The sequence below is a fragment of the Megalobrama amblycephala genome, linkage group LG9 (assembly GCF_018812025.1).
Source record: "Megalobrama amblycephala isolate DHTTF-2021 linkage group LG9, ASM1881202v1, whole genome shotgun sequence".
Taxonomy (NCBI): Eukaryota; Metazoa; Chordata; class Actinopteri; order Cypriniformes; family Xenocyprididae; genus Megalobrama; species Megalobrama amblycephala.
The window spans coordinates 36,184,646-36,199,417 of record NC_063052.1 but is presented as its reverse complement, the minus strand read 5'-3'; the positions used below and the strand labels follow the sequence as shown (position 1 = coordinate 36,199,417).

The following is a 14,772-nucleotide window of genomic DNA, read 5'->3' as shown; positions in this document are numbered from 1 at the left end:
TCTGTCCACCGTCGAAAGTGCCAACAGTGGACACGTGAGCATCAGAACTGGACCACGGAGCAATGGAAGAAGGTGGCCTAGTCTGATGAATCATGTTTTCTTTTACATCACGTGGATGGCCGGGTGTGTGTGCGTCACTTACCTGGGGAACACATGGCACCAGGATGCACTATGGGAAGAAGGCAATCCAGCAGAGGCAGTGTGATGCTTTGGGCAATGTTCTTCTGGGAAACCTTGAGTCCTGCCATCCATGTGGATGTTACCTTGACACGTACCACCTACCTAAGCATTGTTGCAGACCATGTACACCCTTTCATGGAAACGGAATTCCCTGGTGGCCTCTTTCAGCGGGATAATTCACCCTGCCACAAAGCAAAAATGATTCAGGAATGGTTTGAGGAGCACAACAACAAGTTTGAGGTGTTTACTTGGCCTCCAAATTCCCCAGATCTCAATCCAATCCAGCATCTGTGGGATGTGCTGAACAAACAAGTCCGATCCATGGAGGCTCCACCTCGCAACTTACGAGACTTAAAGGATCTGCTGCTAACATCTTGGTGTCAGATACCACAGCACACCTTCAGGGGTCTAGAGGAGTCCATGCCTCGACGGGTCAGGGCTGTTTTGGCAGCAAAAGGGGGACCAACACAATATTAAGGAAGGTGGTCATAATATTATGCCTGATTGGTGTATATTTGATATAAAAATTGAAAATTTTATTTTTATGCAATTTTCATAATCATAAACATAAAATCTGTGTGAGCCTGGGGAAAAGGAGCCTGGGTGTTGAATTGTTGACTGTCCTAAACTAACTTTGTATGCTCCCATCTGCAGTTTGAGAGAGATTTCAGAGAGACGGTGAATATGACGGCGTATGAAGGTGTCAGGATCAGCTCGCCTCTCCTCAGACCTTCTGACGGCTGCCTGTCCAGGAACTTCAGCACAGTAAGAACACTTATCATGGTTGGGATTTATTTAGGGCTGATTCTTTAATTAGCAAAACTTTTGTGTCCCCTAGCATGATTTAAAAGAATTTTAAAATAATAATGTGCTTTCTAAAAATTTTAAAAAATAAAACAAAAAATTGTATAACTTTGGCAAGTTGTCACAAGGTCTGTATCGCAGTAACTAAGATGTTTAAAAAAAAAGAAGAAATTGAATCAAAATAAATAAAATAACATTAAAAGTATCAAAACCTAAGGCTTGTTTCAAAGTCACAACTTGTGGAAACCAGTGAGTTTTTAGAGGGAAAAGTAAAAAAAAAGAAAAGAAAAAAAGGAGCATGTATGAAAACCAGTATCAGGGCATTTTTTTTAAGTTTAAAGGCGGGTTACAAAGTGGAAACTCCTAAAGCTTGTGTATAAAAACCACTTCAGAAGTGTTGTTCAGAAGTCTCCTGAGTTTGCTTGAAGACATCACACAAACTTTCGCAATCACGATGCCGTCAGCTCTGAGTAAGTGGAGGCGTTAGACCGATCGGACATCCTCATGTGCAGACTGACACATCTTCTCACTTTCTCTCTATCACTTTTCTCTGCAGACAAAGCGCTCTTCCTGTTTGTCACACTGGCAGTTTCCATCTGTCTCGTGGACGCCGTGCCTGCGTACAGCAGTATGGGGGAGTTATCCGAAACATCTGGGGATGAAGTTCAGGATGTGGATGTGAAGAGTCCTCTGAACGACCAGGAGAAATGGCATCTGATGGCTAGAGATCTGCACAAGGATGTGAAAACTCTGCGTGATGAACAGGTGCTTTTAAATGCAGAATAAAACAAAGGTGCATCATACTTCTGACTGTCTTAAACTAACTTTGTATGCTCCCATCTGCAGTTTGAGAGAGATTTCAGAGAGACGGTGAATATGACGGCGTATGAAGGTGTCAGGATCAGCACGCCTCTCCTCAGACCTTCTGACGGCTGCCTGTCCAGGAACTTCAGCACAGTAAGAACACTTATCATGGTTGGGATTTATTTAGGGCTGATTCTTTAATTAGTGAAACCTTTCTGACCCCTAGCATGACTTTAAAGAATTTTTAAGAATTAAAGAATTAAAAATGTAGTTTCTAAAAAAGATTTAAAAGTTTAATTTGCCAGAATGACTTTTTTTTTAGTCACTATATAATCCCAGTATTTCCATGTGTTATTTATATAGTATTAATGCCTATTATTATAACTATGGAAAATAGTTCAAATAAATGTTCAAACGTTTGACTGGTACTCTGCAATAACTCCATGGTATTTGTAATGTTTTATCACAAAGAATCCATCATCATTACAATCAAGCCAAGCATTTTATAGAACCGGGTTTTTCCCAAAACGTTTGTTTGGCTATAATGGGATTGGGGAAGTGGAGCACAGTAGAATAGACATTTTCATGATTCGAGTAGCTTTATTAGGCCATCATCTATATAAAGTTTTACTGTAATTTCAACGCTTCATATTGTAGTATTAACAAGTGCAAAGCTTATCTAACTTCCCCTACAAAAAAAAAAGAAACTGTCATTACTGTTCAACACTCTTTCATGGCAATTCAAAACTAATTTACGTTTTGGCAAATCGGTGGCTAATTTGTATGATCTCATTCATAAAATCTGCATATGCCACACTAATTTAATGCTTTTTTTCCCATACAAAACCTTGTGAAATATTTACATACAAGATCGGGTTGATATCGTTACTCAAAGTAAATGCAGTTGAAAGTTAAGACAGATTATTTTATTCAGCACATGTAATAAATACAAAGTTCAGTCATGAAACTCTAGATGGCACAGGCTGACAGGTCCTTAACTCAATCTGCTTGCAGTCACATGATTCTCTATAGGGCACAGCTGATTGGTTCCTGTTATATCAGTAGCAAATGAGCTCACTGCTCAACCTTCAGATACTTGGTCAGCATTTGCTGTAGCAGTTTGCAACGTGCTTTCAGAAACCCTCCCTCTTCCCCAGCTCCACCTGTATAGATCTGTTACGGGTAATTTATCTCGGCTATTTTGTACAGCAGCAGCATGTCTTACTTGCTCACAGCAGAGTATCAGTGTTTGTATTGGCAGTAGCAAGTCTCTGTTTTTGCTCAGCAGCAGCATTGTCATATCCATTCCCATGCCAAAACACTCAGAGAGTTGTCATGACAGAAATGTTTTCATTTGATTTTTCTCAAATATTGGCCATAAATACACAAAACTTAAGAATCTCCCCTCATGAATGTTTCAGGAAAGGTGTCTAGGGCGCATTTACAGTGTCCTGACGTGGTACAAAGAGAACTGGAACTACATCGAGAAGGAAAATCTGACCTCAAACCTGGTCAACGACATCAAACACGAGACCAAACGACTGCTAGAGGCCATTAACAGCCAGGTAAACACACCTGAACTCAACATCTCCGGTCATCGCATCCTAACCAAGAGGCTGAACTTGACGTCATTTTAGACATCAAGTGATTTTTACACTTTGGAAATTAAATTAAAAATCAAATTTAGGTTTTAGAGCATAAACATTCAACTTTACAATAAACAAATTTATTAAATTTTATTGTAAGTTCAACACTAATAGCTAACTTGTTATATAATCAAATCTAGAGATTATCTAACTTTCCCTCCAAACACTGAAAAATGTCATTATTGTTCAACACACTCTCATGGCAATTCATAACTATTTTACATTTTGGTTGCTGGCATGAATTTGTGCAATATCATTTACAATCTGCTTAATTTTATTTTTTTTCCATGATTTTAGAGCATAAAGTTAATTTACTATCAAGATTACTAATACATTTTTTAAAATGTTAAAGTTGTTGACATTTTCTAACGCAGTATGAACTAACTTAAAAGAGCAATTGTATTTTTATTAACATTAAAGATGAATAAATGCATTAATTAATGTAAACAAATAAGTCTTTACTTTAAGGTGTTACCAAATAATGAATGACACTTTTGCATGTTGAAGATCAAGGAAGATCAGTCAAAATAATCAATAATTGATGAATAAATAGACGGTGAAAAGTCATGAAATGCATATTGAGTGTCCCAGCCATGAAAATCCAGACTCAATTCATAAGGACCCAATAATCTCTAGTGATAGACTAATATCAAACAGCCCATTTCAGCATGGCAGTAGGTGTGCACTCAAAACCAGCCAATCGGAGCTAGTCGTGCATTAGAATAAGTGGTGGCGTGACACATATTTAATGTTTATTTCTCCCTCCAGCTCCAGGTGAGCGAAGGACAGATGGAGCCGATCTCCAGCGGTCCTCTGCCGGTCAAATCCGCATGGATGCAAAAGACAACCGCACACTCGATCCTGTTCAACTTCACCAGCGTCATGATCGACACGTGCAGAGCCGTCAATTACATGAGCAAGAGGAAGAGTGGACAACGGAGAAAAGGCGTGAAGAGACCCAGCGACTGGACCTCTGAGAAGAACTAATCAATGCTAATTTATTTGACTTATTTATTTATTGACCATCGCAGATATTTGATTCAGGGCATGATAATTTAATATTTATGAGTCTGTACTTTTAACTTATTGAATGTCTCATTTGTACAACACTGATATTTATAAATGTAATATTTATGTGTGTGTACTTTTATTTACTCCTGTACTACTTCGGTACTTTCATTTGTACAACACTGAAAATCTGTGCTGATAAATATTTATTAAACATGTTTAGTTTATTAGAAACTGAACGTCGAGCACATCCTGAGACTGTTTACAATGATCTATTTAAATAAAAAAACAAAGATAATTCAGTTATGTTGTGTGTGTTTCTCAAGACAATGTTTTAGAAAGAAGCAGCAAAAGTCTTAAAACAAAACAAAACAGAGGGTGGATGACACAGCGAAGTATTTATATCCCGGCATAACATAACACAGATCCAAGCACTCAGTGTCCTAAGATGATGGTCTCGAAATCTTCAGTGAGTTTGGATGTTCAGCGGGAGGATCTGATTCGTCTGTGAAGGCCGTCAGGAGCGTTTTCATCCCCAAAGCAAACTAAAAGAAAAAACACATCTTCATCAGCTCTCTGTGGTAAAACACTGTGAGCTTCACATCTCACACAACTCACCTCAGGACTGTGGGCTCAGGCATCCCTGGATCGGCTCCCCGTTTGAATCCTGGGAAATTAATAAATAAATAAAAAACGTAAATAAGTCTCACTGGAAACATGGAACAGATTCAGAAGCATAAACTAGTGGAAAACCAGTTTTTTTTGTAGTTGATGCTGATCTTTAACCCTTTAATTGGCAAGACCATAAAGAGACTTTTTCCATCTAATAAGGACATAAATAATAAAATGTCATGATTTTTTGTCTTTTATTTTTTATTGTAATGTTTGTATCTCCAGGATACGTCGTCCCTTTGGAGGTATAAATTCATTGAAAAATGAATGCTTGTTTGGCAATGCAAATTGGCAAGCCAGATTTTTTTAAAATATTCATTCTAAACATTCTTCGTAAAAATTCTGTTTTCAACTGATTTATACCCCCAAACTAGCAATGCATCCTGGGGGATACAAACATTTACAAACATTAAATTCATAAATTTTCAACATTTCCGTAATAAGCGAACACTCAACAACAATTTTTAAACATGCAACTCCCCTCCAAATATTATCAACTTCTATCAGAAGTTGAGTCGATTTGCCACTACAGGTGGTCATGCTGTTTTTAAATGCTGCCTGTGAGCTAAACAAAAAAATTATGAACAAAGTCAATATATCTAAATATTCACAACAAACACCCTTTCAACATGAAACCAATAAATGAGACCTTTCCCTGACTCTCCCCACAGCCTCTCAAATGTTTGTATCCCCCAGGATATGCCGCGAATTAAAAAGAGAACATCATGGTACATGTTCACGAGTCACATTTCACAAATAAAAAAAAAATATATATATATATATATATATGAAATGCATTTTATTACTTTAATATTATATATATAAAATCTCCCAACCATTCAAAAGTTTGGTGCCAGAAAGTTTGAAAAGATTACTATTTCTTTTCTATTGACCTTTCTTTTCATCAAAAAATCCTGAAAAAAATGAATCAAGGCCTCAGAAATGTATAGGACGATATTTGGCCATATTTTTAAAGGATTACATTAGAGTTCGAAGATGACAATCACTCTCGCAAGTCTGGATTCCTCAATTCTCAGGAACTTACAGAGAAGCTCAATTTGACTCGATTGGCATCACGAAACTGCCTCACATCCTTCGGAGATCCGGAGCGGACAGAAAGAAAAGTCCTGCATTGCAGCTCTCACACAGGAAGTGACTCCAGCGAAAGGACACAGAAAGCTGAGTCTGAGTGTCTCAACTGCAATTCTTCCTGTTTTCATTCAATATTGGTCTACACAAGCACAACAATAGCATTACCCATGAAAGATCTCTAAGAATTCAGACGTCAGAGGTGATTCATATCCATTTCACTTATTGTGCAACACGCTTTGAACAAGCAGTGTGACAAAACAATGACGGTGTTAAACAGTTATTTTATACACGGTTCTCTCGGACAGGTGATTCTGATTGATCAATTGTGAGGTCTAATTAAAGAACCTCACAGCTGCAGATAAAATACTGCAATCCACACATCATAATGGGAGACATATCAGAGTTCAAAAGAGGACAAACTGTTGGTGAGCGTCTCGCTGCCTCATCTGTGACCAAGACAGCAAGTCTTTGAGGTGTATCGAGAGCTGTGGTATCCTGGGTAATGTCGGCACACCACCATCCAACAGGAGGATGCAAGAGGAAACTGATACTTTCAGTCCAGGTACTAACCCGGCTTGTATCCGAAAACATAAACCCACAAATCACTGCAGAATTAAACACGCGCCTCGACCCTCCTGTTCCCACCGAACCTGTTCATCAGGAGCTCCAGAGAGTTCATATAATCACGGTCGGGCTGCTATAGCCAAACCTTTGGTCACTCGCGGCAATGCCAAATGTCAGTTTCATTGGTGCCAACTAGGGTGAGGAAAGTTTCCCAACGGTTAATCGACGTGTGACAACACTGGTAATACTGGTATCACTGGGGAGGGGGGTTCCCCATTTTGTACCTCGCTTTTAAATTGCTAATTCGAAAGTAAAATTCACACGGCTGCACTGGCATTCATATCAGTGTGGAGCAGAGTGAGAGCATTTTCAATTCATTCCTATGGAAGTGGAGCTTTGTTATTTACCGCCAATTCGGGGACGGCAATTGCTTGAATGACGGGTTCATTATTATTCTTAATGAAAAACACAACAACTAGAAAAACAAGTAATCTTTTGCAGGTTCCTTATTAGCATCGGGTTTAAATCCAAAATACTGGCAAATAGGTGCTTTTACATTTCACTTTGAAACCAAATCTTCCGCCATCGTCTTGTCAGTCAGCTCCTCGCTCATGTAATAAATGAAATCTGACTCCTGCTGCTGATCTGTGCATTGAGCAGACGCATTCATGTTTTAATGGACCCTTCGCTAAGCCCCACCCTCCTTAGTTACTGTTGCTACGCCTGTCAAGCTTTCGCGTCTGCCAAGTCATTTACAGTGTGTATGCACCGGTGTCAGACATTTTCAAGGAGATAATTAGTCATTTTTGGCGAACAGGTGAAATATCTGAGAGAGCAAGACAAAAGGGACTCCAGTATGCATTCGAGGGATATATCCATGACATAATATGCAACCGATTAGAAAATAATTTGATCAAAATTGAAGCTAAAGCTTGCAGCGTGAGCAGCAGCCGCCTCATACGCTGAACATTCAAATGGGAAACACACAATTTATTGAGGAAAAGCTTTGTTCATCCACAGCAGGTTAAGCGAAATTTGTGAAAATAACCTAATAATTATAAATCAAACAGCTTATCCATGTCTTGTGGAATAAACACAAGACGTTAGCCTGACCGCTTTGCAATGATAACATTCTCCCGCTTATATTTTTAGCACGCAAGGCTAACGTAACTCTGTCTTGCCTTTAATCATTTTATTTCACGTTCAAATATATGCATTATGAACAAAGAACCGTCATTATTTCCAAGCAATGATGTGCTGAGTTAGCTAGCTTGCTAACCTACCCGTCAGATTGTCCTACCTGGGCTTACTGCAAATGCATACATCAATATTACATCATTGTTGTCATGATAAATAACACAAAATTACTGTATATGCATTATTATAAGAGTAGGTTTAGTGTTAGGGTAGGTGTAGATGTTAATAAAGCCATAGACCACGTTAATATCACACTGGAAGCACAATCTGATAGGTAACGTTTGCATTTTTTGGATTTTGTCAGATTTTGCTAATGTTAACTACTGTTTCAATGGGAGGTAGCAAAATCTGCATTTCTCCACTTGGGTTTTAGGTGTTAGGAAGGGAAAACAAATTCCACCACCCCGTCCAAACTTTTAGGATACCGGGTATCAGGTTAACACAATCTATAAGCACAACGCATCGGCATGTTCCCTCGCTGGAAAGCTTGACAGACCTCCCCGCCTAGTAACGGTTGCTAAACCACGATTGGCCTGTGGCGGTTTTCGGGCGTGGCTTAGTGAATGGTCAATTGTAGTGAAAAAATCAATCAAAACAATGCCAGGAGGCGGTGCCGTGGTGGGCAAGTGTAACCGGTGTTGTGGCTGAACACCAGTAACACTGACTGTCGCAGCAAGCCTAGTGCCGACAGAGCAAATCTTGGGCTGTGGACAATGTGAAACATGTATTGTCCTCTGATGAGCCCACCTTCACTTTCTTTCCCACATCTGTGGGAGTAACGGTGTGGAGAAGCCCCAAAGAGGCTCAACACCCAGACTGTTGATGCCTAGAGTGAAGCATCAGGTGGATCAATGATGGTTTGGGCTACAGTCTCATGGCATTTCCTACTGCGCTTGATGGCCGCGTCACTGTCAAGGACTACCGAACCATTCTGGGGGACCATGTGCACCAAATGGTTCAAACATTGTACCCTGAATAGGGTTGTCAAAAGTACCAGTACTTCCATACCAAGTTGGTACTGAAATGTTAAAAATGTCATGACACCAGCATTTCCCTCTACCATTTTGAGCAGATTCTGACCAACTTAATCCCCTCTGATTGGCCATTGTGTTCATACACTCATCAGATATGTCTGTGATTGGCTATAATGATCAACGCTTCAATAGACATCTTTTACCCCCTTTCCACCAGCACGAACCAGGTGCTAGTTCAGAGCAAGTGCTAGTGCCAGTTCGGAGTTGGTTCAACTGACGAGCCTTCAAAGAACCGGTTTGCCTTTCCACGGGCTAGAGAGCCAGGTCTTACATCACTGTATACGTCTCATATTTCACAGCAAAGCTAGCGCTGCAGCGCCAAACACAAACGCACCAAGCTTCTTCGAGATGCATCGGCTTCCCGCGGCACTCCGATGTCAACCGCCGAATCGGTCCGTGCTGCTTCGATGCATCTCGAACAAGCCTTCCATCAACACGGATGTTTCACTACTGTTGATGCTCATGGCTTTGCGAACCTACATCGGCATCCAAACACGGCTCGCCGTAATTTGTATATAGACGGAAATTACAATCGAGCTGCTATTAGCTCGATTAGCTGCCATTTCAAAAATGGCGGTCACAAGTTTCTTGTTGGTCACTATAACCCCGCCCCCAGCCCCTGACGCAAGCAGTTCTTACTTCTAGCCCAGCAATGTTTTGGTGCTACTTACGAACCACTTTTCCTGGTTCGGAGCTGGTGCTTTGTGTGTCGAAAGACAAAGAACCGATTTGAAACTAGGCTCTGGCTCCGAACCAGCACTCAGACTGCCTTGTTGGAAAGGGGTATTTGACACTCTTCACCGAGTGCTTACACAAACACACGGGGGCGTTTGAAAGCAGGTGTCTATCAGTGGACCGGTCCGCTGATAGATGCCTTCTTTCAAACACTCCTGCTTTTAAAACGCTTTCTGTGCTTCGATCATTGTAGCCAATCACAGACCCATCTGTTGAGCGCATGAACACAATGGCCAGTCAGAAGTGTTCAAGTCAGTCAGAATCAGCTCAACAGTGCTCAAAATGCTAGGTGGAAATTCTGGTATCATCACGTATCGTTTTAACATTTCAGTACTGACTTTTGACAACCCTAAACCTGAAGGTGGGGCCATGTGTCAGCATGATAATGCACTAAGTCCTGAAAAGAGAAGCCAAAGTGTCTCGATCGCCCCCAGGTGGCTGGATGCAGTATAGGTCATAAACCCCGCCCTCTCTGTGTAATCTAAAGGGATGCGAGACAAACTAAACAATCAAATTACACAACAAATATTTTTTTCCAAAGATGGTTTCTGTCATTTTAGGCAGTTTTTAATCACGCTGATGTTAGTTCAAGTGTTCGTTCTTTAAGTTTGGTTATTTGATGCTATAAAACGGATTGACAGCTTCTCTGAAGGGCTTTTCACACTGCGCTTAATCCTGGGTTATTGTCATTCTAAACACAGCATTTAACCCTGGGTAAAGGAGCATTTCACACATATAATTTAGATGCAGGGTTAGCACCGCTTTTTACCCGGGGTTATGAAACCCTGCACTGGAGCAGGGTTAGCACCACTTTTGCCTTTAACTCCGCTTTGCGGTGCTAAACTTATACAGTGTGAAACAACGTGGTGTTAGAATGTTACAACTAGATGCTTAGCAACTGACAACCAATCATGTGCCTTATATTCACGCGCTTTGGGCAGTCACAGAAACACTGCGCGATGTATGTACTGAAGCAGTAGGAGATTTAATTTCTACATTTCCAGAACAATATATTTCACACCAACATAATGAGTTGTTCTGCTTTATTAACCGATTCTGCGGGACCTTGATATCGCACCTCCACTTCAAGCTCGCTACTGCGCAGACTCCAGACTCAAGATGTCAGCGCCATACTGGCACACTGGCGGCTTCACTTACTGCTTTTGCGTCATCCATCTTTTTTTACAGTCTATGTAATGCACCATTACACACAGCAAGACTGGTGACAGAGTGGTTTGATGAACATGAAAGTGAAGTTAAACATCTCCCATGGCCTGCACAGTCACCAGATCACTTTGGGGCGTTTTGGAGGGGTGAATCAGAAAATGTTTTCCCTCCACCAGCATCACATAGTGACCTGAACACTGTTCTGGAAGAGAAACGGCTCAAAATCCCTCTGACGTTCGAGCCGTCCTCTAGAAATGCTAATGTTTAGGCTTTTCCCTGCGAGGCAGTTTAGCAGACACACAAAAGGCTACAACTTCCTTTTGCAACTCATTTGTCTCTAAACGTTTCCCATCATGCCAAAAATACACGCAAAGGCACGCAAATTTCTGTGGAGTGTATGAATAAAGAGCAGAGTCCCTAAAGCCTCATAAACATTTCCTCATTTTACATTTAACAATGATGACGCTGCAGGACGAAGACGCCCACTGAACCCTGCTGTACAAACGCCCGTCATGTCTGCTGAAGAACATTAACTGAGGCCATAATCATGACGGAACATCACAGCGTGTCAATCATATCTGCAGGAAGTGATACGTAGTACACGGAAAAACTGATCAAACGATGCAGTCTCCCTGTATTACAAACACACGCATCCCAGAAGCCCTTAATCCTGACAAACTGTCCTGCAGTGACTTCGGTCAGTGACGTGAAACCTTACTTAATGACGAATGACATTTCCAGTAACTAGTAGTATATATGAAACGATTTAACAAATTAGATAGACTGATGAATAAAAATGACACTTATCTAGAACACAAGTTGCCCAATGACAGATATGTCAATACTACACAATATAAAAATGATATTTAGGGATGCACCGATGTATCGGCCGCCGATATTTAGCTCTCCTCAGATGATAGACTAGAACACCCGTCAAAATAAGAGTCCCGCCTTAGTAAAGGAGATTATGCAGATCTCATACGTATTTAAATTAACAAAAAATATTAAAATGTATACAAAAACAAATTAGAAGATTAATCTCAATAAAGAAGGATTAATATGTATTTAATTTATACAGTGAATAATAAGCAGTGCTATTTTACATGTGTTTACTTTATTTCTGTACCTGTAAACTATTAAACCTACCTAAAAAGCACTGTTTATTTCATATGTATCTTTAGGCGTGCTGAATGATAAATGGACCTTTATCATGTTCATTAAAAATTATTTGGTGATGCAGCAATAAACCTGCTAGTATATTTCAATGCAGGTGTTTTTGAACTTTGCTTATTTAAAACATGATAAAAATACTATCTATTTTGATGACAAAATTTCAAATAAGAGATGAAGTGACAAATATCAGTGTCAGTCAATAATTGTTTGTTAATATTGGTATCAGCCCCAAAAAATCATATCGGTGCATCCCTAATGATATTACCTAATATTTACAAAAAAAAAAAAAGATATGTTTATCTGCCAATGCTAATCATCTCAAAACCATAAAAAAAAAAAAAACAAGCGATTATTGTTCGCAAATCTGCAAATATTAGTTATAATTAATAGGAGACTGTATCTTCTCTTAATTAAAACTGATATCTGCAGACATGTAAATGTCAAAACTGTCTCAAATCCTTTCAAACAGAAAAATAGCATTAAAAATAGACATTTTTTATCAGCCAGGCAAATTAATAGGTCAATATAGGAATATAATAAAATATATTATTTTAGTTTATCAGCATTGGCCCATAATTATACCTTATTGGCCAACAGAAGTGGTATTTAGCTTAAGTAATCACCCTAAATTTATCATCAGCTTTATCAATGTAAAATGCGCATTGTCTATTCTCAAATATTTGAATAATAAGTGCATAAATAATGTGGAGAAAAAAAATAATAAAGAAAAAATTATATATATATATATTATACACACACACATATTGAAGATTAAGGTTTTTAAAAGAGTATAATAACATAATGGAAAACACATAATGGAGAATTAACTTTGAAGTTTTATTAAGTGTTATTGAGATTATGTGGTTTTTATAATCAATTAGCACTGCTTTTGTCATTTTTTACAAGATGGACAAAATTTGTCACCAAAAAAGTTCAATTCAGTTTAACCAAAATTTTGGTTTTACCGAATGACCATATTTTCAAACAATGCTAACAGGCTGATATCTAGCTAGCTGGCAAAAGGACAAACATTTTATATTTAGTGCAAGTTTTCCATGTTTTATAGCGGTTGCACCGAATGACCGGATGTTTCTGGACATGTGTATGATCAAATGAAAACATGAATTTTTCAAATAGTTAAGAGAGAGTTAGTTACTTTGCTTCATGACCATGTGGTCCTTTGCAGGTGTCTGAATGATGTCACATCCTGTCACATGATATTGACCACATGACTTGATCCAAAATGGTCCCTTTACATTGGTTACACCAAATGACATCAATGAAATTCATTTTTCCGGACATTCTTTCTCATAACAAAGCAACGACTTCTACGCATCATTTTAATACCATTTTGCACTATGTTGATATATGATGTTATAAAATCATGCCAGAATAAAAATATATACATTTATTACATTTTAAGATATTCTAATCACAAATGAAATGTCTGTATTGGCCTTTGGACGGTTAAACCAAATGACCTCTTGACACTTCAAAATCTTTAAAATACCTTTATATGTAGCAAAATATAATTAAAACCTTTTGGATTCAATAAAAGAGATCTAGTTGTACTACCTTACATACTTTGGATGTCATATCTTTGTTTTTTATTATTATAAAGGCCTTTGGACAAAAAAAAAAAAGACCCATCACGTCATTGACCCATGTATGTGCGTGTAAGCGATTGTTTACCCTGTTCTCTAAATATTAATATCACCCAGAAAAAAATGAATACAAATATTATAATACTAAAGAAATTGTTTTATATATTTGATTTCATTACTGAAGAATACACTATAAATATCGCAATGAAGACTAAATTCTAACAACACAAAGCTAGGGTTGTGGTCAGAGCGTTGCTATGTGGTTGCATAGTAGTTTCTAGCGCGTTGCTAGGTGGTTGCTAAGGTATTGGAAGTGTTTATAGCATGTTGCTATGGCTTTCTAGCAGAGTTCTAGGGAGATCAGTGTGTTGTTCGTTTGCCCAAATCACTTTAATCTGGCTTATAGATATGAAGCTTATAAAAATAAAACAATTAGACCTTGTGACGCAAAGCTAAAATTTCTGCGTCATTACGCCAGTCTTTAGTGTCACGTGATCCTTCAGAACTCATTCTGATATGCTGCTCAAGAAAGATTTCTGATTATTTCAATGTTAAAACAGTTGTAGTGTTTAAAATGTTTGTGCATATATTTAAAAACTCATCATACGACCTTAATAGACACAAATGATTGATAAACCCTTGATATAAGGCATGTAAACACGCGCACATGCAGGCGAGTGTAGTTTACTGACCCAGATAAAGCACAGTGGGGATGAAACCCCAGCGGATGATGAACTGGCCGCACTGGAACACCTGCTGCAGCCGCTGCTTGCTCTCTTTGCTCAGTTTGGTCATGATTTCGATCAGATTTGATCAATTATCGTCTCTGGATCCGATGTGGAGCAGTGAAGGGCACGGAAGAGCGCAGGAACCACGTGTATAACGTAAAGTGTGCGGCGGTGTTCCTGTGGCAACCGTTTTGCGACAGTCACAAAATGACGGCCCGCTGACACCCAGCGGCCACACAAAGGATGTGCAATGTAGAGATTTTATGTAATGTTTTCTGATTTATCAGTCATTTATTTATTGTAAATATGCTAAATGAATGCTAAATTTAATATTGTATGCAAATGTATGCATTTTGACAATTTA

General features: G+C 38.9%; 2 protein-coding genes across 2 annotated transcripts; one reads left to right on the top strand and one right to left on the bottom strand.

Annotated features, from left to right (window-relative positions):
- Positions 1–1,342: 1,342 nt before the first annotated feature.
- On the top strand, positions 1,343–4,804 carry il6 (interleukin 6 (interferon, beta 2)). The gene is made up of 5 exons (XM_048203704.1): positions 1,343–1,454; positions 1,541–1,749; positions 1,831–1,941; positions 3,210–3,353; positions 4,203–4,804. The coding sequence occupies exons 1-5, from the start codon at positions 1,439–1,441 to the stop codon at positions 4,419–4,421; spliced, it is 699 nt and encodes a 232-aa protein (XP_048059661.1). The 5' UTR covers positions 1,343–1,438; the 3' UTR covers positions 4,422–4,804.
- tomm7 (translocase of outer mitochondrial membrane 7 homolog (yeast)) lies at positions 4,648–14,664 on the bottom strand. Its single transcript, XM_048203727.1, has 3 exons — positions 14,373–14,664; positions 5,061–5,109; positions 4,648–4,987 (listed from the first exon to the last, which is right to left on the bottom strand). Exons 1-3 carry the CDS (start codon positions 14,473–14,475, stop codon positions 4,972–4,974), a joined length of 168 nt encoding a protein of 55 aa, XP_048059684.1. The 5' UTR covers positions 14,476–14,664; the 3' UTR covers positions 4,648–4,971.
- Between the last annotated feature and the right edge of the window lie 108 nt (positions 14,665–14,772).

What these genes read in the sequence shown, in the direction of transcription:
- tomm7 (XM_048203727.1), bottom strand. Translation starts at nt 14,475, where the DNA reads ATGACCAAACTGAGCAAAGAGAGCAAGCAGCGGCTGCAGCAGGTGTTC. An exon ending in CCCCACTGTGCTTTATCTGG is followed by an intron (nt 5,110 to 14,372) that starts GTCAGTAAACTA and finishes TTAATTTCCCAG; the next exon opens with GATTCAAACGGGGAGCCGAT.
- il6 (XM_048203704.1), top strand. An exon ending in AAACTCTGCGTGATGAACAG is followed by an intron (nt 1,750 to 1,830) that starts GTGCTTTTAAAT and finishes TCCCATCTGCAG; the next exon opens with TTTGAGAGAGATTTCAGAGA. An exon ending in TGTCCAGGAACTTCAGCACA is followed by an intron (nt 1,942 to 3,209) that starts GTAAGAACACTT and finishes TGAATGTTTCAG; the next exon opens with GAAAGGTGTCTAGGGCGCAT.